The sequence below is a fragment of the Lithobates pipiens genome, unplaced genomic scaffold (assembly GCF_037356315.1).
Source record: "Lithobates pipiens isolate NorthernLeopardFrog02 unplaced genomic scaffold, aLitPip1_a1.2 Scaffold_13, whole genome shotgun sequence".
Classification (NCBI taxonomy): domain Eukaryota; kingdom Metazoa; phylum Chordata; class Amphibia; order Anura; family Ranidae; genus Lithobates; species Lithobates pipiens.
Window position 1 is genome coordinate 152,781,997 of NW_027507718.1, and position 25,017 is coordinate 152,807,013.

Genomic DNA, 25,017 nt, shown 5'->3' on the forward strand with positions numbered 1-25,017 from the left:
TCCCACCACCCAACTCGGGGTCATACTATTTTAACTATAAGGGGTTTCATAGTATCGTGATGTTGGTGGTGGTGTCTGTGACATATGAGTTTTTGTATGTGGACGTGGGCCAAAATGGACGGATGTCGGATGGTGGAGTGTTCTCACGGACAGAGTTCTACTGGCGTCTCCAGAGTGGCAGTCTGGGCTTGCCACCCCCAGAGGAGAATCAGGAAGGACTCCCGTTCGTCTTGTCACGGATGAGGCGTTTGCCCTGACGAACCATCTGATGCGGCCTTTCCCCCAGAGGACCCTCACCCCAGACCATAGGATTTTTAATTTCCGCCTGTCCAGAGCCCGAAGAGTGGTGGAGAACACTTTTGGTATACTGGCCAGCCGATTCCGCCTTTTTCTTACGCCTATTCACATGGCGGAATACAAACTCAATCATATAGTGCTGACGTGCTGTGTTCTGCACAATTTTTTGAAAAAAGTTTCTGCTAACTATGCGGTCTCAGTTGGCCAACAAGAAGCAGACTTGATGGACAATGCAGATAACCTCACGGGCCTTCAACATGCTCATCCTGGCTTGCCCCCCCAAAGCGCCCGTGAGGTTAGAACACAATACATGGACTACTTTGTGGGTAGGGGGGCCATTAATATGCCCGACAATGTCTGAGCAGCATTTTAAAATTACATTTTTATATGAAACTCCTTCATTTACTGCTTGGCTTGGTTTTATGTGTCTCCTAGGTATAATTATGTTTGATAAAGTTGTGCCTTTTTCACCAACAGTGCAAACCCAAGTTCTGTGCGAGATGAGGGGACAGTCTCTTCTTCAGATAATGTTATTATGTTGTGGGTCTGCTACACACACACCTTCTTTTTTGGTAACTAATGTATGTAGTGCATTAGTGACCCAAATCGTGCTCATTTTCAGAACCATGGCAGGAAAATGGCATGATTGACCAAATTTACACATCACTGTGGGTGTTTTTTTTTAGTAAAGGCACATCCACTATGCACTACAAGTGCACTGCAAAAGTACACCTGCAACTGCCCTGGGAGTGCAAAGTGGAGTTGCCTTTAGTAAATCACACTCCTTCTCAGTATAAACTTAAATTCTACTCCAAATACATTTTTGGTGCCATGAACAAAAAAGCCACACATTGTTGCTAATTGAACTGTTTAATCCAACCACATTCGCATGTGGGTTTTGAAAAGGTTTGTACAACCAAGAAAATTTGTTTTTTCAAAATCTATTTAATGAAAAAATTGTTTTAATTATTGTTTGGGTGTAAACAGACATATATCTAACTGTAAAATACAGAACACAGGAACAGACAACAAACTGGCCTGATCTTGCCTTCATCACATGGGGTGTCACCCCAGAAAAATCACAATTTGGAAGATGCACACAGTGTGTCAACATGTGCTAGCTCCCATCATGGGGGATCAATGTACATGCTTTGGGGCTGCAACCCCTTCATCTCAGACACTAAACACCAAACACATACATTGATCCCCCATGATGGGAGATAATGCATGTTTACACACTCTGTGCATCTTCCAAATGTCGAATTTGGAGAACTACCACATTTTGTTCTTCAAATTCCAAAACTAAGACCCTATCTAGTTTGGGGTGTTTCTCACTCTCCCCAAAACATCAATGATGTTTTTCCAATTTAAATTAACATCATTGATGTTTTGCAGGATATGTTCCCAATACCCATTGCACCCCATTAGCTCCCTGATCTGGGCACTTTCACTGGTAAAACGGAAATCGTCTTCCACATCACCTATAAAACAAAAGAAAAAAAACATGTAATTTAAATATGGTGACATACATTGATGAGCTTACTGGAAACTGTGTTCTCCGACACTCACCTGTTGTGGTGACAATTTGCACATCCTGCACGATCTCTCCTTCCTCCTCCTCCTCCTCCTGCTCCTCTGTTTGTTCTTTTGGAAGTTGTCCTTCTTTGTGAGGGGTGGGGTCCCTGGTGTCCTCATTCTTGCCGAGTCTTCTCTCCCCTATGAGATTTGTAAAAATTCAATAATTATCACACAGAGGGCATAATTAACAATATGAAACATTGTCTCCACTCTTCCTTCCACGCGTCCTATGCTCCATTCCACACCCGCTGAGTCTTCCGACGCCCAACCTGGGCCTTCCACTCAGGAAGAACTGGAGGAGCCCAGCTTGAGCCAGGTATAGTATTGTACATATTTGGAGAGTCAAAATGAATGATGTTAACTTGATTTTTGCTCACTAATTGCTGATTTTAGAAAGTGTTTCACATATCAATAGACAGTAGTGGCCAAAAAATTTGCGACAAGAAAGAAAAATGCTGGGCTCAGAATGATAGTCTTTTCGATTGGTTAACAATTTGCAACAGTGTTGATGTAAAAATTGTGTGTGTTTGATGAACTAAAAACTCAAACGATGTCCCTTTTTCATACACAGGAAGAACTCAGCCAGGACCAGGAGGGTGTGGAATGCAGCAGCCAGGAGGTGGCTGTGGAAAGTGGCAGCCAGGAGGAGGCGGGGTAAGCAGCAGCCAGGCGGTGGGCAGCCAAAGGAGCCTCACCGAATGCCAGGTCCCTCCCCTCCGTCTTCCACGCAGAAGGGCGAGAAAGGGGGGGAATGTGGAGGAGTCAGCACTGAGGCTGATTGGTGAGGCTTCTGCGGCACTACAAGCAAAAACAACACACCAAGAGGCCTTGGCTGCCTTGATTGTGTGCAAGCTGGAGAAAATGGAGCAGGGGCAACAGATCTTGTGTGAGGAGGTTATTATCCACACCCTCAACATGGGTCTGTTGGGCCAAATGACACAAGAATCACACTTGTGTGATTTGGCCCATGCCCCTGCTCCTCCTCCTCATCCTCCTTCTGCCACACCTCCAGCACCACAGCCACAGCCTGGAAGGAAGCGTGGAAGGAAGACCAGAGAGTGATGACCTGGGTTCAGTCTGGTCTGCCAGAAGATTCATCCTGTTGTAGTACCACAGCCTGGGAACATAGATGTCATCTGCTACTGTTCCGGGTTTCATGGACTTCAGGACCAGACTTCTCTCCCTCAGATATGTACTCCTCAGGCCACCAATTTTTGCTTTGAAATATTTGCTGTGTGCCCTGGGGGCCAAAGGCTTCACAAATCTCCCCAGTTTCAACATTGCTGCCTCCCTCTTTATCTGTTACTGACACCGAAATAAAGGTATTTTTTGTTTGGATGAAATACTTGTGTATGTGTTTTCCTTCCAAAAGGCCAGTTTATTTGTGAGCAGGCAGGTACATTTCCAAAAAACAAAGTGAAATAAATAACAAGGGGTGTTAAGGGCCGGTTCACACAGCGGGCGATGCGAGGCGACACGACTCGCTTCGCCTCGCTCCCGCAAGTCGCCCCCGTTCTGTACAATGGAACCGTTCTGAGAGGAGCGACTCGAGTCGCTCCGACTCAGAAAAAAGGTTCCTGTACTACTTCTGGGCGACTTCGGGGGCGACTTGCATTGACTTCTATACAGAAGTCCTCTGCAAGTCGCCGCTGAGGTCGCCGCAGGTCGCGGCGAGGCAAGTCGGAGACGCCTCGCCGCGCCTGCAGTGTGAACCGGCCCTAACACTAAACAACCTCCTGTAGATTAAAAAAGAAAAACAAAATTGCAAAAAAAAAAATAATGTTGTTTACACAAAAAAATAAAAAAAATAAGGATAAATGAGCAAAGTGTCTTTAAAGGATATTTTTAGGGAAGCCCCCCCCCCCCCCCCCCAAAAAAAACATCCCAAAAATATAAAAAAAAAAAAAAACATTGTGTAGATGTGACGCAAAATAAAATTGTAGTACTGAAATGGTTAAGAAAGAGTAATGAAATCCGTTCGGGAGAAGTGTGTGTGACTATGAGCATCAAAAGAAGTTGGTTCTTGCAGCATTGTAAAGAACAAGAGAATGCGCTTGATGACAGATTTTTTAACATTGCAGCGTGACGAATGTGCTATATCGCTTACGAGCAGTAGTTTTACCTGAACGAGCACTTCTGTGTCGGAATTTGAATGTGAGCATGCGTGGCACTTGGTCCGATGAAAATGCTGTACACATGATCGGATTAGGTCCGTCCGGCCCAGTTGGTCGGGAAATCTTTCCAACATGTTGTAAATTTGGATCGGACGGAGATTCCGACGGAATCAGTCCGATGCATACCACACACAGTCGGATTATCTGACGACGCGGTCTGATAAGACTCATTCCGACAGATTCTCCGACCGTGTGTACAAGGGCTTATATTCACTGACCAACACAGCTCTTAGCCATTGGGTTGTTATGCCCACCTTTAGGAGAATACTAGGCATTACATGTGATGTAAACACACAGAACTTTCTAGTTCCGCCCATTGGGTGGTCCCTTAGGTAACAACCCTCCAGCCTGCCATGCAGTCATCAGTCATCAGTTTTATTCTGCCTAGTGAAGGAGAAGGACCTAGGAACCCTGATGGGCCCACCGGTCCGTGTTTTTTTCTGCAGAAGCTTGGCTTTTTGTGCAAGATGATAGATCCTGTGATCTGCTATCAACAACCAGCTGGGTGACAGGCTGGATACTCTTATCCTTGTAGTCTCCTCAGTCCAGCCAACTAGCGAGTGCAGGCCAGAGCTCCGCGCTGGGCCAGCCACGACGAAACCTCAGCTCCAGAGGTGGTCGTGAGCTTTTATGCTCCAGGGCACACATATGACTGGGCTACTGATGTCTGCGTCACAGTGTGCCGGGCAAGCAGCCACCCTGTACTGATCAGTGAGTGGGTCTGTAGTGGAATGTCTCCCAGCTCTTCAGGACTGGTAAGTACAACTCTCCCTGCCTCGGTGGGGCTGAGCAGCATGGGAGATGCTGCAGAGCAGTGTGTCTGTCTGTGCAGGGGCTCTCCAGGGGGCTCTCACCTGGGGGGGTTGCACTGGTTGGCTGTGTCCTGAGTCCTGTTCTTCATGTCCCTGGGGGTGCCTATGAGGCTGCACTTGTGGCCTGGGCAGCGCTGTTTCACCGCCATTGTTTCTCTCTGTCCCTCATGGCTTTTGCATACAGCGGCCATCTTAGGTGTGGGCAAGGGAAAGCATGCTCTTCTGGGCCTCGGAGGTCTTTTTCCTGTGATTTGTCCTTATACTGGATGCCGGCGGCCATTTTCTGGAAGCCTGAACACGTTTTTCAGTGTTTTCTAGCGGCAGCATGTGCTCCTGTGCTCTGGCGGCCATTTTCCCTGTGTTTTATGTCCTTATGCTGAATGCTGGGCGGCCATTTTCTTTGAGCCTGAGCACACTACAGAGCCGTTTCAGCGCCATTAGCAGCTGCTTCCACCGATACAGAGCCGATTTCTCTGCACCTGGGAGCCAACAGAGACTACAGGAACTACCTGCTGGTTAGCGCAGAACCCCTCAGGGTTGTGAGTCCTGCGGGAAAGAGCCCCTCAGCCAGCAGCAGTAAGGAGGGTGAGACTGTCATTGTCCTAAATCCTCTTCGGATGGCAAACAGGGTAGGGTCAGCATGGCTTCAGAAACTGGTGTTTCTTCCCCCGAAATCCAGGCAATTGCAACAGGATCGCCTGCGGACTGCGCAGTGCCCTTGGACACCTTGTCGGCGGTCCTCAATTTGTTTATTGCCAAGATGGAGGCCGTGCATGGGCGCAAAGGTGCTAAAAAGCCTGCCCCTGCCCCCGTCCTCTGGGGAGAACTCTGATGCAGACTCTGACCCCGCTGAGGCTGGTGACCCCTGCTCTGTCGTTTCAGATGACGCTGACCAGGACCGTTCGGACAGTGAGGATGAGTCCCTGTCCAGGTCTGTGCACGACAAAACACTTGTTGGAGCACTTATCACAGCTGTGTGTGATACCTTGAAGATTCAGGAGCCAGCACATTCCTCTGCTGAGGTAGCGGTCCCTTTTGGGTCCCGTAAGCCAGCCCGTTCACCTAAGGTGTTCCCGTATCCAACTTATTTTTACAAGTTCATTTACAAGGAATGGGTCGCCCGCAATGGACCTTTTCGGTCCCCAAATACATGGCGGTGCGTTACCCCTTTGAGGAAAGCCTTCTCAAGAAATGGTCGGCTCCTCTGGTCGTGGACCCCCCAGTATCCAGGTTAAACAAAGTAACCACGATCCCGGTTGAGGGGACTCCTGCATTCAAGGATCCCACGGATAGGAAGACCGAGGCAGTGGCTCGTTCCTTGTTTACGGTTGTGGGGTCAGCCGTGCGACCTGTACTGGCATCCGCACTGGTGTCGCAGACACTGACTGGGCAAAAGTGTTGTTTCGCGAATTGGGAGAACAACAGGCTTCTCCTGTCTGTGTGGAACTAGCACACCAATTAGAGCAAGGCCTTAAGTACATTTGTGAGGCGGCCTTGGATACTCTCCCTCTGTTATCCAGGGCTTCAGTGTCAGCAGTGGTGCTGAGGCACCTGATTTGGTTGAAATGCTAGTCTGCTGACCAGGCTTCCAAAAAAGCCCTGATGGATCTTCCCTTGCTTTGTGACCGGCTTTGTGGAGCCTCCTTGGGTGACATTATTAAGAATGCCACAGGTGGTAAGAGTACTCTACTCCCTCAGGCCAGGAAGGCTAAGGAGCCACGCCGTAGGTAAGGGCCCTCTTTTTCCGCTCACAAACGGCTTTTTCGTCCGCCCCGGAGCTTCGGCTAAACATTCCAAGCCAGACAGGACAACCATGGAAGGACAGAAATGTCCCTGGAACCGCAAGCCTAACAAATCTGTGAACAAAAGTGCTACCGCATGAAGGTTTGCACCCACCCATGACTCGTGTGGGGGGGGGGGTCGCCTTCAGGAGTTTGCAGCCCGGTGGTCCTCTCGACCGTCCGACTAATGGGTCTGCGATCTGATTTCCCACGGCTACAAAATAGAGTTTCTCTCTTGGCCGCAAAACAGATTCTTCCCCTTCAGCATACCCATTTCCCCGGCTCGCCGGGAGGCCCTCTTGGGGGCAGTAAGGGCCCTGCTGAATCGCGAGGTGATTGTACCTGTTCCGGAATCGGAACGTTTCCAGGAGTTCTACTAAGGGGTACGTCCAATCTAGGATCTAAAAGCCCTCAATCACTTTGTGAAAGTGCAGAGGTTCAGAATGGAATCAGTTCGCTCAGTAGTCTCTGCACTCCATCAAGGAGACTCCCTGATGTTCTTGGACATCCAGGATGCGTACCTGCACATACCCATATGCCTCCGGCATCAAAGTTTTCTGCGGTTTGCAGTTGGGGAAGCCCACTACCAGTATGTCGCTCTCCCTTTTGGTTTGGCATCAGCCCCCCTGAGTCTTTACCAAGGTATTGGCTCCAGTTTTGGCGTTGCTGCGGCAACCTAAGATCGCTATTGTGGGATATTTAGATGATCTTCTCCTGAGAGCATCTTCCACATCAGAATTAGGAGAGGATGTGGCGATCTCCATGCAGACCCTGCAAGAATTTGGATGGCTGTTAAACCTAAAGAATTCGGTGGTAGTAACGACCCAGCGTTTGGAGTACCTAGGCTGGACTCCAGGGAAGCGAGAGTTTTTCTCCCATCAGACAAGCTGCAGATTCTCAGAGCCACGGTAAAACTGCTAATGAACCGCAAGTGGTTGTCGCTTCACTTTTGCATGTGAGTTCTGGGACTCACAGTGGCCTCCTTCGAGGCAGTACCTTATGCCCAGTTCCACACCAGAGTTCTGCAGAAGGAGATTTTGACAAAGTGGGACAAATCTCCGCTGTCCCTGGATCAACAGATCCAGGTGAGCCAGTTAGTCAGAGATTCACTGATCTGGTGGCTGAGGTCCCCGGTGCTTCAGTCCGGGAAGTTGTTCCTGCCTCTGAAATGAACAGTAATCACAACGGACGCCAGCCTATCCAGCTAGGGTGGAGTGATGGGGGTTCAGTCGGCTCAGGGCCTCTGGTCGACAGAGGAATCCAAGTTGCCGATCAATGTGCACTAGCTAAGAGCGATCAGGCTATGCCTCTCCACACGGTCGATGAGACTGCAAGGGCGTCCAATCAGGATCCAGTCAGACAACGCCACTGCGGTAGCATACGTCAATCACCAAGGAGGAACAAAAAGCTCAGCTGCCGCACGGGAGGTCGCTCACATACTTTGGTGGGCAGAGCGACATGTACTGGCCCTGTCGGCCATTTACATCCCGGGAGTGGAGAACTGGCAGTCGCCAGATGCTGGACCCAGGAGAATGGGCGTTGCATCCGGAGGTGTTCAGGCTACTGTCCTATGGTGGGGCACACAAGACGTGGATCTTCTGGCCTCCCGTCTCAATTGGAAGGTGCAGATATTTGTGTCCAGGACAAGAGATCCGAGGGCAGACGCGTCAGACCCACTGGTGGCTCCGTGGGATCAGTACCAGCTGTTCTACGCCTTTCCTCCGCTGAAGCTGTTACCATGTCTGCTCCGCAGGGTGGAAGTCGAGAGGATCCCAGTAATTCTGGTTGCCCCAGATTGGCCTCAGCGGCCTTGGTACGCAGACCTAGTGCGCCTGGTGGCAGACGAGCCATCGCAACTGTCATTACGAGAGGACCTTCTGTCTCAAGGTCTGATTCTCCATCCTGCTTTACCCTCACTGGCTTTAACAGCATGGCTATTGAGAGCCAGGTGTTGAGGAACTGGGGTCTGTCGGATTCGGTGATCCCCACTATGTTAAGAGCACGGAATTCTTCTCGGAAGATATATCATCGGACCTGGAAGGCTTACATCTCCATGTGTGAGGAGAAAGGATGGCATCTGCTCTCTTTTTCTATATCCAGGATCCTGCCGTTTCTTCAGCAAGGAATAGACCAGAAATTGGTGTTAAGCACCATTAAGGGGCAAATGTCTTTTTTCGGCGACCCCTGGCTTCTCACTCATTAGTGAGTACCTTTGTTCAAGCGGTGCGACATGTAGTCCCTCCGGTGCGTCCACCATTACCCCCGTGGGATCTGAACCTGGTGTTATCGGCGCTTCAAAAACTGCCATTTGAAAATATCAGGGAGATTCCCCTGTTGACTCTTTCCCAGAAAGTGGTCTTTCTAGTGGCCATGACATCGGCCAGGAGGGTTTCAGAACTGCCGGCCTTGTCCTTCAAGTCGCCCTGTCTGGTTATCCACAAGGATAAGGTGGTGTTACGCCCACAACCGCCTTTTCTGCCGAAGGTGGTCTCGGCTTTTCATATCAATGAGGACATTGTGTTTCCATCTCTGTGTCCTAAGCTGACACATCTTAAGGAGGTGGCCCTTCACGCTCTGGACGTGGTTCGGGCTCTGATGGTGTATTTGTCTGCAATGGCTCCCTTCTGGAAGTCAGATTCGCTGTTTGTTTTGGTGGCTGGTCAAAAGAAAGGCATGGCGGTCTCATCAGCCACAATTTCCAGGTGGATCAGACAGATTGTAGTGCAAGGCTAGACGTCAGTGCATCGGCTGATGCCTGTTTTGGCCGCAAAGATTTGCAAGCGGCCGTATAAGTTGCAATTGAGTATGCAATATTTTTATTTTTTTCCCTGGTTTTTCGATAAAAACACAGTACTGTTAAGTTAATGCACTGTTGCATTACATTACGCAGGTTTTGGTGCAGTTTTGGGTAGTCACTCATGTTGAGGGTACCCTGGTTTTGTGGTGGATACTTCCACGAACTGTTGTTTTTTGTGAGTAAAGTTTCACTAGTTCCCACTTGCCATGGTGGATGAAGTTTTCTATGCTGTTTTCCAACCCCTGGTTTGGCACTGCTTGGGGACGTCCCAATGGCTAAGAGAGGAGCTGTGTCGGTCGGTGAATATAAGAGAAAATAGGATTTTTTTGTACTCACCGTAAAATCCTTTTCTCTGTAATTCACCGACCGACACAGCCCCCGCCCCTCCTTTTTCTCTTTACGTTATACTGCTGTTTGACGTACTGATGACTGCATGGCAGGCAGGAGGGTTGTTACCTAAGGGACCATCCCCTTGGCAGAACTGGAAAGTTCTGTGTGTTACATAACATGTAGTGCCTAGTATTCTCCTAAAGGTGGGTGTAACAACCCAATGGCTAAGAGAGGAGCTGTGTCAGTCGGTGAATTACAGAGAAAAGGATTTTAAGGTGAGTACAAAAAATCCAAATTTTTGCACAGAATTCACAAACCCCAATGTATTTTTGTCTTGAGTCCTCATAAGCTGTAACTGAAGGCCGTCTTTACTGTGGATAAAGATTTGCGCTGGTCGTGAAGTAGCAAATTCTGCTTGGATTTTCCTGAAAGTTCTATGAAATATTTCATCAGTGAGCGAACACGCAAACATCTGCTGAGGTCTTTTTTTTTGTCAGAGATATGTATATGTATATATGTTAAATGTTTATTGTATTGTTAGGCCTGTAACTGGTCAAGAGTACTGGTGAGAGTGAGGGTTTGATCAACCCTGGTTATCTGATGTAGCCTGCAGATTGACAGGATAAACCACACATTTTTGAGGAAAAAGTGGGAGAAATATAGATTTTTATTTTTACTTTAACCACTTCAATACAGGGCACTTTCGCCCCCTTCCTTTCAGCTTTCATCGCTCTAGCGCTTTCAATGACAATTGCGTGGTCATGCTACACTGTACCCAAATGAAATTTTTTGCATTTTGTTCGCACAAATAGAGCTTTATTTTGGTGGTATTTATTCACGACTCAGTTTTTTATTTTTTTGCGATATAAGCGCAAAAAAAGCGTAAATTTGGAAAAAAAACTATATTTTCTTTTTTCTATTTTAAAAGAAATCCAATAAAATCTAATTTTGTCATAAATTTAAGCCAAAATGTATTCTGCTACATGTTTTTGGTAAAAAAAATTCCGTTAAGTGTATAATAATTGGTTTGTGTGATCACGGACATATGTACGCAAATGATCATGTACATATGTGTGCAGGTGATCACGTACATGTGTGTGCAGATAATCATTGGGACATGTGATTTTAGTGGGACATATGTGGGGGACATGTTTTTATTATTAGGGACATGTGTTTTTATTATTTGGGGACATGTATGTTTTGGGGACATGTGTGTTTTGGGGACATATGTGGGGACATTGTGTTTATACGGTGTGGTGTGTTGTGTGTTTACACTAAACTGGTGATCAGTGAGTAAAAAGCTGTAAAAAACAGGTCATACTCACTGATCATCAGCCGGCTGCAGCGATCTGCTCTCCTCTCCTCAGCGATGACTTCTGTGTGAGGAGAGGAGGAGCCGATTGCCTAGCAACCGGCTGTTTGTTTACATCACATGACGGCCTTGATTGGACACGGCCGTCATGTGATCAGGAGGGCCAATCACAGAGCCCTCCTGCTGATCTGAGATGCGCCGTGTCCGGGTGACACGAGCACATCGGGATTGCGCGGCTGCGCGGGCAAGCGCGCGCGATCCCGCTCCTTCTGAAGGACGTTTCTGAACGTCCTATCAGAAGTAGACGGCTCCCACCCAGCTGTATATGTGCATTGGCTGGGTGGGAAGTGGTTAAAAAAATGTAAATTGTATTATTTTTATTTTATTATTAGTTTATTTTTATTTTTCCCCATGTGAGCATGAAATAGGTCTCTGTTCCAATAGAAGTGCTGTGGCCTGCGATCTAAGAGGGCTAAGAATCAATGGTATAGTAAGGCATTGATTAGGAGTCTGCCTTGTGTCTTGGAGTGTGTCTCCTGGTTGTGGGGCTACAGGTAAAAAGTTTGCTTTTAAACAGCTTTGTCTGTCTTTGTATCTGTATGCATTGTGTAAGCAACTGATGTAAAAAACAAGTTAAGCAAGTTTCAGTGTAGGCTAAGTTGCAAATTAGCATATCAATGGAAGTCATTGAAGGTTTCATTAACAAGCACGGCTGTGTTTTATTTGAGTCTGTACAAGAGAATGATTTAACATAACAATTCAGCGACCTTTTGAGACAATGTAATACACATAATAATCTCATAAATAAAAAGTCGAAAAAAGGCAGGAAATCCAAGATGGCCAATATGATATGCATGTTGTTGAAGATGAAAGACGTTGAGGAAAAAAAAAAAGAAGTTCAATGGTGTGCGGGAAAAAAATTATTGAAACAGAAAGTGTAACTGAGACCATAGTAGTAATGGTTGCAAAGGCAAATGCAAATGTTGCTGAACGCATTGAACAATTAGTGACTGAGAAATGTGTATTGGAACAGAGATTAGAGGAATTAGAACAAATGTGTAAATTAAGAGAAAGTTGCATTGCCTCTTTTAATCAAAGAGAGGCTGAGAATTTGCGTGTTATAATACTGCTTAGGAAGGAATTAGATAAAGCCAAATGTGCAATGGTGGAGGTACCCTCAGCACATGCTCAGTGCACAACAAAGATAGAACTGAAACAACATGCATAAAAACCAGACGCTCTAATTGCTGCAAGTGATGTTACTATGATAGAAATCAATGTTGGAGATTTAAATAAAAGTGCGATAACTGCACTTGAAATTGATTCAGGAGTTGAAACAGTGAAAACTTCTGATGACTCCTCAGACGATGAAAGTGTAAAGTCTGTTCGTTCCAGTCATAGTAATGACATCCAGCAATGTGAAATTTCCAGTGCCATATGCACAAAGAAGGGCCTATGCAGGGAAACCAGCTCTAAAAGGTTTTTTGTGTAAAAGCTAAATATTTTTGAGGGCTAAAAATGATATGCAAAGAAAATACCCTAAAATGACCCCAGGCATTATGAAGTTTATTCTGCTAGATGGGGAAGCAATCCAAAGCATAGAGGTCATAGTAATCAAACTAATTTCCCTTTTAAGACCCAAATGCAGAGACTACAAACTGAAAATCATCAATATGTAGAACAGTCAAAATGGAGGTAGCCACATGATTATTCAAATGTAGCACTGGGGAAAACAATGTTAGCAGCATTTAGTGAGCTGCATGGATGCTAAGAATTTTCTGGTCAATGTTTCCATGCTACAAATAAGGTTTAGATGTAAGTTTCATGTTTGGAATATGATAGAGGAACCTTGATATATTTTAGTATTTTCAAGGATGAGCCTCTGAATATTTTTTTTTTCTCTAAAAATATTTTTTTTCCCTTCTTCTCTTTTTAATACATTTTTGTATTTTTATTTTATTAAATAATTTTAAATTTTAGCTTTTTTTTATTTTTATTTTAATGTTTTTTTGTTTTTTTTTGTTTTTTTTTTCTCTTTTTATTCGTTTTTTTAATATATATTTTATTATATGTATCCAACTGGATACAAGAGTTGGTAGGAAGCCATTCTAGCTGTGTGAGTTCGTTTTTCCCTAAACACAGCCATCAAAAAGACTGGATGAACATTCCAATATTTGCCCCCTGGGCTAATCTACCATTCTGGCTTGTAGGTAGTTGGACGCAAATTGCATTGCCATTGTTCCTGAATATTATGGCAAAGTTTACCAATACTGCTTGATTAGTATAGGAAAATATGGCAATTGTTCCCCTAGCACAGGGGTGTCCAAACTTTTTTCAAAGAGGGCCAGATTCGATGAAGTGAACATGTGTGAGGGCCGACCATTTTGCCTGACATTCTTTGAACCATTAAAATTCGGTCATTCGAGCACTCATACCTGGCCCAACAAAAATTCTCGTGCCTTTGTTGCGCTCGTTTGCCCGACACACAGACGAATGCTCTGTTCTTTAGGGGTACCGTTAAGTCTTAATGGTACCCCACACATTGGAAACATGGGGTGCTTTTGGTGCAGCGCAATAAAAAAAAAAAAAAAAGCTCTGGGACTTCTTTCCCTGCATTTTTGTGGGTATGGAAGCCCATTGAAATGCATGGGCTGCCCTACACACAGCATGCAGCCATGCAGATGTGAACCAAGGGCTTATTGGAGGGGCAGTAAAACTACATGGTTAAGCTGTTTTTACCACCCCCAACTTCTCCCCCTCTAGCTGCAGAGGGAGCAGCTGGGGGTGTACACATGCTGTGGCTGCAGCTGGAGGTATGCTCAGGGTGAATGGGCCTGCACTGCAACTACCCCGCAACTGTGTAGACTGCACAGTTGCGGTATAGTGATGCTACATTTACGGGCTTAAAACAGGTGGTGAGGAGGCAACATAATGCCTCTTTACCACCTTTCAAATGCCTCTGAAAAGCGATCTGTATATGGATTGCTTTTCAGAGGAGCAGCAATCCTGGCTGCTATCACACACACAAGCACCACAAAAGCAGTTCTGATGGTACAAGAATGGGGGGGGGGGGGGTCTGGATTAAAAGTAACACACATGCATACACATACACACAGACATACACACATACAGACACATGCATACACATACAGACACATGCATATACTTACATACATACAGACACATGCACACACACACATACAGACACAGACACATGCACACACATACATACATACATACATACAGGCACATACATACATACATACACGCACATACATACACGCACATACAGACATACATACACACACACACATACATGCACACAGATACATACAGACACACATGCTGCACACACATACAGACACACATACATGCACACACATACAGACAGACATACACGCACATACATACAGACACACATGCACATACGCATACATACAGACATACATGGACACACACACACATGCAATCATACATGCACAGACACACACACACATGCACACACACACACACAGACACACATGCACATACAGACACACATACACACACACACACATACATACATACAGACAGACATGCACACACACACACATATAGACACACATGCACACACATACATACAGACATGCACACACATGCACAGACACACATACATACAGACACACATACATACAGACACACATGCACACACACACATACACACATGCACACATACAGTGGTGTGAAAAAGTGTTTGCCCCCTTCCTCATTTCCTGTTCCTTTGCATGTTTGTCACACTTAAGTGTTTCGGAACATCAAACCAATTTAAACAATAGTCAAGGACAACACAAGTAAACACAAAATGCAATTTGTAAATGAAGGTGTTTATTATTAAAGGTGAAAAAAAATCCAAACCATCATGGCCCTGTGTGAAAAAGTGATTGCCCCCTAAACCTAATAACTGGTTGGGCCACCCTTAGCAGCAACAACTGCAACCAAGCGTTTGCGATAACGTGCAATGAGGCTTTTACAGCGGCCTGGAGGAATTTTGGCCCACTCATCTTTGCAGAATTGTCCTAATTCAGTTACATTAGAGGGTTTTCGAGCATGAACGGCCTTTTTAAGGTCATACCACAACATCTCAATAGGATTCAGGTCAGGACTTTGGCTAGGCCACTCCAAAGTCTTCATTTTGTTTTTCTTCAGCCATTCGGTGGTGGACTTGCTGGTGTGTTTAGGATCATTGTCCTACTGCAGAACCCAAGTTCGTTTCAGCTTGAGTACACGAACAGATGGTCGGACATTCACCTTCAGGATCTCTTGGTAGACAGCAGAATTCATAGTTCCTTTTATCACGGCAAGTCTTCCAGGTCCTGAAGCAGCAAAACAGCCCCAGACCATCACACTACCACCACCATATTTTACTGTTGGTATAATGTTCTTTTTATGAAATGCAGTGTTCCTTCTACGCCAGATATACTTGGACACACACCTTCCAAAGAGTTCCACTTTTGTCTCATCGGTCCACAGAATGTTGTCCCAAAAGTCTTGGGGATCATCAAGATGTGTTGTGGAGAAATTGAGACGAGCTTTGATGTTCTTTTTGCTCAGCAGTGGTTTTCTCCTTGGAACTCTGCCATGCAGGCCATTTTTGCCCAGTCTTTTCCTGATGGTGGAGGCATGAACGCTGACCTTAACTGAAGCAAGTGAGGCCTGCAGTTCCTTGGACGTTGTTGTGGGGTCTTTTGTGACCTCTTGGATGAGTCGTCGCTGCGCTCTTGGGGTAATTTTGGGCGGCCGGCCACTCCTGGGAAGGTTCACCACTGTTCCATGTCTTCACCATTTGTGGATAATGGCTCTCACTGTGGTTCGCTGGATTCCCAAAGCTTTGGAAATGGCTTTATAACCCTTTCCAGACTGATAGATCTCAATTACTTTCTTTCTCAATTGTTCCTGAATTTCTTTGGGTCTCGGCATGATGTGTAGCTTTTAAGGATCTTCTGGTGGACCTTACTGTGTCAAGCAGCTCCTATTTAAGTGATGCCTTGATTGTGAACAGGTGTGGCAATAATCAGGCCTGGGTGTGGCTAGAGAAATTGAACTCAGGTGTGGACAACCACAGTTATAGTATGTTTTAACAAGGGGGGCAATCACTTTTTCACACAGGGCCATGATGGTTTGGATTTTTTTTCACCTTTAATAATAAACACCTTCATTTACAAATTGCATTTTGTGTTTACTTGTGTTGTCCTTGACTATTGTTTAAATTGGTTTGATGTTCCGAAACACTTAAGTGTGACAAACATGCAAAGGAACAGGAAATGAGGAAGGGGGCAAACACTTTTTCACACCACTGTACATACATACAGACACACATATGCATACAGACAGACATGCACACACATACATACATACAGACATGCACACACACACATACAGACAGACATGCACACACACACACACACATACAGACACACATGCACACACACACATACAGACACACATGCACACATACACATACAGACACACATGCACATACATACAGACACACATGCACATACATACAGACAGACATGCACACATATACATACAGACACACATGCACATACATACAGACAGACATGCACACATATACATACAGACACACATGCACACATACAGACACACATGCACACACATACATACATACAGACACACATGCACACACACACACATACACATAAATAAAGCCTTTTTAAAACGAATCTAGCTTGTAGTACAGTACCTTTCCATTCCATTTCCTTATTCAGCCGGGTACTGCACTGTAGGGGGAAGCAGAGAGCACAGCACACTCCTCTGCACTTTACTTTCACTTTTGAAGCCGACGGAGCTTCTCACAGTGACGGGGATCGGCTCATTTGACAGCCCTGATCCCGCAGCACACCAGGCGGGCCGTTCAAAACCGGACCGCGGGCCGCGATTGGCCCGCGGGCCGGACTTTGGACATGCCTGCCCTAGCATTACAATTAATGGGAAAATGCTTGGGGGACTTAAAAAGTCAATTGTCATGATAATTATGTGTAATCACTGTCTTTGTGTTCCTTTTCCAGAGACCAGGGAAGAAGTTAAACTGGTTTGGATACTAATGTGTGTGTTTTGTTTGCAGGTCCTTCAAAGTGAGAACAACAGTGGGCAAATTTAGCAGAACGGGGGTTAGGTTATTGTAAATGCATAATCGATCACATGAGCTCATTAATTAATTGTTTGCAAACAATGAAAAAAATAAACAATAGTTTTAAAGCCCTTGTAAACACGGTCGGACATTCTGACGGAAAATGTCAGATCAGACCGTGTTGTCAGATAATCCGACCGTGTGTAGGCTCCATCAGACTTTTTCCATCGGAATGTCCGACCAACAAAGTTTGAGAGCTGGATATAAAATTTTCCGACAACATGATTATTATTATTCACGATTTATATAGCGCCAATAGTTTGTGCAGCGCTTTACAATGTATAGGGGGGACAACACAATTACAATACAATACAAAAGGTACAGGAGGGCCCTGCTCGTAGAGCTTAAAGGGAGGAGGTGGTGGTACAAAAGGTAATAGCTGCAGAGAATGATTTGATGGGGGTGGCTCGGGGACAGTTAGGTGGGTGTGGGATAGGCTTCCCTGAATAAATTAGTTTTCAGGGAACTCCTAAAGGTGGACAGGGAAGGGGCTGATCGGACAGACTGGGGCAGGGTGGAGAGGCTCTGGAGAAGTCTTGAAGGCGAGCATGAGAGGAGGTAACAAGGGAGCTAGAAAGCAAGAGGTCCTGGGAGGAGCGGAGGGGACGATTTGGCCGATAACTGCAGATGAGGTTGGTGATGTAGATGGGGGAGATGTTGTGGATGGCTTTGTATGTTATGGTTAGCATTTTGAATTTTACACAGTGGGGTAGGGGAAGCCAGTGAAGGGATTGGCAGGGAGGGGCAGCAGTCACGGAACAATTAGTGAGGTGTATTAGTCTAGCAGCAGCATTCAATAAAAGGTGGGACATAATCAAGGAGTGAAAGAGTTGCTTTGTGGTGTCATTAGTCAGGAAGGGTAGAATTCTGGAGATGTTGCGGAGGTGAAGGCTGCATGATTTAGCCGGTGATTGGATATGGGGGCTGAAGGAGAGGTCAGTGTCAAGGAGTACACCCAGGAACCTGGCATGTGTGGAGGGACCAATGGTTGTGTTGTTGATATTAATGGGGGGGGGGATCGTTAAGGAGGAAATATAACAAGCTCAGTTTTAGAAAGATTGAGTTTGAGGAAGTGGTGTGACATCCATACTGATATGTCATTCAGTAAGTTGGAAATCTGTGAGGAGATTGAGGAGGTGAGTGGAGGAGTGGAGAAATAGATCTGGGTGTCGTCGGCATAGAGGTGGTATTGGAAACCATGGGAGGTTATCAACTGGCCCAGGGAAGAGGTATAGAGCGGAAATAGGAGGGGCCCAAGGACAGAACCTTGGGGTACCCCAGCAGAAAGAGGAAGGGGAGCGGAGGAGATGGAGTTGTGACACTGAAAGTGCGCTGAGATAGGTAGGAGGAAAACCAGGATAAAGCAGAATCGCAGAGGCCAAGGGAGCGTAATTTGCTGAGGAGGAGCAGGTGGTCAACTGTGTCAAAGACAGCAGAGAGGTCTAAAAGTATGAGTATGGAGTCGTGGCCGTTGGTTTTAGCAGTTAGTAGGTCATTGGTGAGTTTTAGTAGGGCAGTTTCAGTAGAATGTTGTGAGCGGAAGCCAGACTGTAGGGGGTCGAGAAGGTTGTTGTCCATGAGGTAGCGACTCATTTGGTCATGGAAAAGGCAATCGATGAGCTTTGAGGCAAATGGGAGCAGGGAGATGGATCTTAAGTTGTTCAAACAGGTGGCGTCTGGGGAGGATTTTTTGAGTATGGGGGTAACCAGTGCATGTTTGAGCAGGGAAGGAAAGGTGCCGGAGGAGAGGGACAGGTTGAAGATGTGGGTTAGGGAGTTAAGGATAGAGTGGGAAGGTGGTAGCAGTAATTGTGAGGGGACAGGGTCCAGGGAGCAGGTAGTGGGGTGGGCCGTGGAGAGGAGTTTATTAACTTCATCTGTGGTAACTGGGCAAAAAGAGGAGAGTATTGAGCGTGGTGTTGGACCTGTTGTGTTGGGTAGGGGAGGAAGTTGAATGCTGGATATCTCCTTGCGAATTGTGTCAGTTTTTCTATTGAAATGGTTGGCAATCTTTTGAGCGGTAAGCAAGTTGGTGGGTGGGGGCAGTGGGGGGTGAAGTAAGGAATTAAGGGTAGAAAAGAGTTGACAAGGTTTGGATGAGAGAGTTTTGATGAAAGTGTTGTAATAGGTTTGTTTAGCAGTGTGGAGGCAGGAGTTGTATTTGAGAAGGGCAGATTTGTAGAGGGTAAAGTCTTGCAGGGACTTAGATTTACGCCACGCTCGCTCAAGAGCACGACTGTTTCTTGAGACTTCTGGTGTCGTCGGTTTGCCAGGGTTGTGGCAGACGGAGCCTTGTTCTGCGCGTAGAAAGCGTTTGTAGAGAATTTGTTTGTAGAGAATTTCGATCGGACAAAGTTCCACACATGCTCAGATCAAATTAGGAGACTTATTATAATTATTGGCTACTAGCCTGAACGTAGTCCCATCGTAACAAACAAACGTCAGCACGTTTCGAACGATCGGATTTTCCGACAACTTTGTCCGACCGTGTGTATGCAACACCAGTTTCGGACAAAATCCATCTGAAAAAAACAGACGGATTTTGTCGGAATGTCCTACCGTGTGTACAAGGGCTTAGAGGGTTACAAATGAAGTTACAAATGTTGTGATGAGGTACAGAGGTTTTGTTTTTCCCATTAACTAATTGTCTTTCAGATTGAAATGAGCACTTACTCTTCTCATGAGGAAAGTCCATGGAGGTCTTTAACCACTTAAGGACCGCCGCATGGCAATGTACGTCGGTGCAATGGCACCGACAGGCACAAGCACGTACATGTACGTGCTCGCCTTCCAGCGGGTGGGGGGTCCGATCGGACCCCCTCCCGCTGGATGCGGCGGTCCATTTCGCTGCAGGAGCGATCCGGGATGAGGTTTCTGGCCATCCCCTCTCGATCGCTCCTGGCGAATGAGAAGCTTCCCCCGCTGTGTGTAGTAAACACAGGCAGGGAGGAAGTGATGTCATTCTCCTCGGGCGGTCTTTTTGACCTGACTACGAGAACAGTGAAAGTAAGTGTGCACCAACACTACACTGACATGTAGGCACACATAGGCACACAAACCCCCCCCCCCATCCCCCCCCCCAGTCACAGTGTCACTGATTGCAGTGATCATTTATTTACTGATCACTGCATTCAGTTAGTGTTAGGTCCAGGGTAGCCCCCCATCCCACCCAATAAAGGTTTAACCCCCTGATTGCCCCTAGAGGTAACCCTTTCACCCCCTTTTGCCAGTGTCACTAAGCGATCATTTTTCTGATCGCTGCATTAGTGTCACTGGTGTCGCTAGGTAGCTAGTTATTTTTTTAGGTTCACTGCCAGGTTTTTATAGCGCTAGGTACCCCGATATACTACCCAATAATGGTTTTAACCCCCTGATTGCCCCTAGTTAACCCTTTCACCCCCTTTGCCAGTATCACTAAGCGATTGTTTTTCTGATCGCTGCATTAGTGTCACTGCTTCCCGTTAGGTAGCTAGTTATTTTTTTAGGTTCACCGCCAGGTTTTTATAGCGCTAGGTACCCCAATATACTACCCAATAATGGTTTTAACCCCCTGATTGCCCCTAGTTAACCCTTTCACCCCCTTTTGGCAGTGTCACTAAGCGATCATTTTTCTGATCGCTGCATTAGTGTCAACTGTGTCGCTAGGTAGCTAGCTATTTTTTTAGGTTCACCGCCAGGTTTTTATAGCGCTAGGTACCCCGATATACTACCCAATAAGGGTTTTAACCCCCTGATTGTCCCTAGTTAACCCTTTCACCCCCTTTTGCCAGTGTCACTAAGCAATCGTTTTTCTGATCGCTGCATTAGTGTCACTGGTGCCGCTAAGTAGCTAGTTATTTTTTTAGGTTCACCGCCAGGTTTTTATAGCGCTAGGTACCCCGATATACTACCCAATAATGGTTTTAACCCCCTGATTGCCTCTAGTTAACCCTTTCACCAGTGATCACTGTATAAGTGTCACTGGTAACGCTGGTTAGCCAGTTAGTTATTTAGGTTCCCAGTCAGGTTTTTATATAGCGCCAGGGACCCCCATATACTACCTAATAAAGGTTTTAACCCCCTGATTGCCCCTAGTTAACCCTTTCACCAGTGATCACCATATAAGTGTTACGGGTGACTGGTTAGTTAGTTTGCTTTTTATAGCATCAGGGCACCCACCATTTATTACCCAATAAAGGTTTAACCCCCTGATCACCCGGCGGGTGATATCAAGTAGGTTTTAGGGTCAGGGTCTGCGTCGCCCCAATCAGCGCTAGGTTAGTGCCAGTACCGCTAACACCCACGCGCAAAGCATAAACCTCCTGTAGTGGTATAGAATCTGAACAGATGAATATCTGACTGATCAGATCTATACTAGCATCCCCAGCAGTTTAGGGTTCCAAAAAAACGCATTGTTAGCGGGATCAGCCCAGATACCTGCTAGCACCTGCGTTTTGCCCCTCCGCCCAGCCCACCCAAGTGCAGTATCGATCGATCACTGTCACTTACAAAACACTAAACACATGTACGTGCTCGCCTTCCAGCGGGTGGGGGGTCCGATCGGACCCCCTCCCGCTGGATGCGGCGGTCCATTTCGCTGCAGGAGCGATCCGGGATGAGGTTTCTGGCCACCCCCTCTCGATCGCTCCTGGCGAATGAGAAGCTTCCCCCGCTGTGTGTAGTAAACACAGGCAGGGAGGAAGTGATGTCATTCTCCTCGGGCGGTCTTTTTGACCTGACTACGAGAACAGTGAAAGTAAGTGTGCACCAACACTACACTGACATGTAGGCACACATAGGCACACAAACCCCCCCCCCCCATCACCCCCCGCCCCTCCCCCCCCCCAGTCACAGTGTCACTGATTGCAGTGATCATTTATTTACTGATCACTGCATTCAGTTAGTGTTAGGTCCAGGGTAGCCCCCCATCCCACCCAATAAAGGTTTAACCCCCTGATTGCCCCTAGAGGTAACCCTTTCACCCCCTTTTGCCAGTGTCACTAAGCGATCATTTTTCTGATCGCTGCATTAGTGTCACTGGTGTCGCTAGGTAGCTAGTTATTTTTTTAGGTTCACTGCCAGGTTTTTATAGCGCTAGGTACCCCGATATACTACCCAATAATGGTTTTAACCCCCTGATTGCCCCTAGTTAACCCTTTCACCCCCTTTGCCAGTATCACTAAGCGATTGTTTTTCTGATCGCTGCATTAGTGTCACTGGTTCCCGTTAGGTAGCTAGTTATTTTTTTAGGTTCACCGCCAGGTTTTTATAGCGCTAGGTACCCCAATATACTACCCAATAATGGTTTTAACCCCCTGATTGCCCCTAGTTAACCCTTTCACCCCCTTTTGGCAGTGTCACTAAGCGATCATTTTTCTGATCGCTGCATTAGTGTCAACTGTGTCGCTAGGTAGCTAGCTATTTTTTTAGGTTCACCGCCAGGTTTTTATAGCGCTAGGTACCCCGATATACTACCCAATAAGGGTTTTAACCCCCTGATTGTCCCTAGTTAACCCTTTCACCCCCTTTTGCCAGTGTCACTAAGCAATCGTTTTTCTGATCGCTGCATTAGTGTCACTGGTGCCGCTAAGTAGCTAGTTATTTTTTTAGGTTCACCGCCAGGTTTTGTATAGCACTAGGTACCCCGATATACTACCCAATAAGGGTTTTAACCCCCTGATTGCCCCTAGTTAACCCTTTCACCCCCTTTTGCCAGTGTCACTAAGCAATCGTTTTTCTGATCGCTGCATTAGTGTCACTGGTGCCGCTAAGTAGCTAGTTATTTTTTTAGGTTCACCGCCAGGTTTTTATAGCGCTAGGTACCCCGATATACTACCCAATAATGGTTTTAACCCCCTGATTGCCTCTAGTTAACCCTTTCACCAGTGATCACTGTATAAGTGTCACTGGTAACGCTGGTTAGCCAGTTAGTTATTTAGGTTCCCAGTCAGGTTTTTATATAGCGCCAGGGACCCCCATATACTACCTAATAAAGGTTTTAACCCCCTGATTGCCCCTAGTTAACCCTTTCACCAGTGATCACCATATAAGTGTTACGGGTGACTGGTTAGTTAGTTTGCTTTTTATAGCATCAGGGCACCCACCATTTATTACCCAATAAAGGTTTAACCCCCTGATCACCCGGCGGGTGATATCAAGTAGGTTTTAGGGTCAGGGTCTGCGTCGCCCCAATCAGCGCTAGGTTAGTGCCAGTACCGCTAACACCCACGCGCAAAGCATAAACCTCCTGTAGTGGTATAGAATCTGAACAGATCAATATCTGACTGATCAGATCTATACTAGCATCCCCAGCAGTTTAGGGTTCCAAAAAAACGCATTGTTAGCGGGATCAGCCCAGATACCTGCTAGCACCTGCGTTTTGCCCCTCCGCCCAGCCCACCCAAGTGCAGTATCGATCGATCACTGTCACTTACAAAACACTAAACACATAACTGCAGCGTTCGCAGAGTCATGCCTGATCCCTGCGATCGCTAACAGTTTTTTTTGGTAGCGTTTTATATTTAAATCCGGAAGGCAGTGCTTGGTTTTCGGGCTCCCAAAAAGTCCCCCACATGTGGTATCCCCGTACTCGGGAGAAGCAGCAGAATTTATTTTGGGGTGTAATTTCACTTATGCCCATAGCATGTGTGAGCAATATATCATTAAGTGACAACTTTGTGCAAAAAAAACTAAAAACTGTAATATTCCTGCAACTTGTGGCAAAATATAAAATATTTCATGGACTCAACATGCCTCTCAGTAAATAGCTTGGGGTGTCTACTTTCCAAAATGGGGTCATTTGGGGGGGGGGGGGGGGGGTTTGTGCTATTTTGGCATTTTATGGCCTTCGAAACTGTGATAGGTAGTGAGGAGTGAAATCAAAAATTTGCACCCTTAGAAATCCTGAAGGCAGTGATTGGTTTTCGGGGTGCCGTACGCAGCTAGGCTCCCAAAAAGTCCCACATATGTGGTATCCCCGTACTCAGGAGAAGCAGCAGAATATATTTTGGGGTGCAATTCCACATATAACTATGGCATGTGTGAGCAATATATCATTTAGTAACAACTTTTTTTTTGTGTGTCATTATTCAATCACTTGGGACAAAAAAAAATATTCAATGGGCTCAACATGCCCCTCAGCAATTTTCTTGGGGTGTCTACTTTCCAAAATGGGGTCATTTGGGGGGGGGTTGTGTTATTTTGGCATTTTATGGCCTTCGAAACTGTGATAGGTAGTGAGGAGTGAAATCAAAAATTTGCACCCTTAGTAATCCTGAAGGCAGTGATTGGATTTCGGGGTGCCGTACGCTAGACGCAAATTGTGGCAAAATATAAAATATTTCATGGACTCAACATGCCTCTCAGTAAATAGCTTGGGGTGTCTACTTTCCAAAATGGGGTCATTTGGGGGGGTTTTGTGCTATTTTGGCATTTTATGGCCTTCGAAACTGTGATAGGTAGTGAGGAGTGAAATCAAAAATTTGCACCCTTAGAAATCCTGAAGGCAGTGAATGGTTTTCGGGGTGCCGTACGCAGCTAGGCTCCCATAAAGTCCCACATATGTGGTATCCCCGTACTTAGGAGAAGCAGCAGAATATATTTTGGGGTGCAATTCCACATATAACTATGGCATGTGTGAGCAATATATCATTTAGTGACAACTTTTTGTAAACTTTTTTTTTTTTTGTGTCATTATTCAATCACTTGGGACAAAAAAAAAAAATATTCAATGGGCTCAACATGCCCCTCAGCAATTTCCTTGGGGTG

General features: G+C 46.1%; 1 protein-coding gene across 4 annotated transcripts in view; it reads right to left on the bottom strand.

Annotated features, from left to right (window-relative positions):
• Nucleotides 1–1,171: 1,171 nt before the first annotated feature.
• Nucleotides 1,172–25,017, bottom strand: part of LOC143976048 (uncharacterized) — a 77,137-nt gene continuing 53,291 nt past the window's right edge. For 3 of the 4 annotated variants that reach the window (XR_013272471.1, XR_013272472.1, XM_077478541.1), the window contains exons 2-3: nucleotides 1,867–2,013; nucleotides 1,172–1,778 (exon numbers count right to left, since the gene is read on the bottom strand). Coding sequence is in view for 2 of the 4 variants with exons in the window: in XM_077478541.1 (XP_077334667.1) it covers nucleotides 1,612–1,778; nucleotides 1,867–2,013 (314 nt within the window). In the remaining 2 variants the exon portion in view is untranslated. Of the gene's footprint in view, nucleotides 1,779–1,866; nucleotides 2,014–16,824; nucleotides 17,046–25,017 lie in introns of those variants that run through there. The other variant, XM_077478543.1, reaches the window with a different exon arrangement.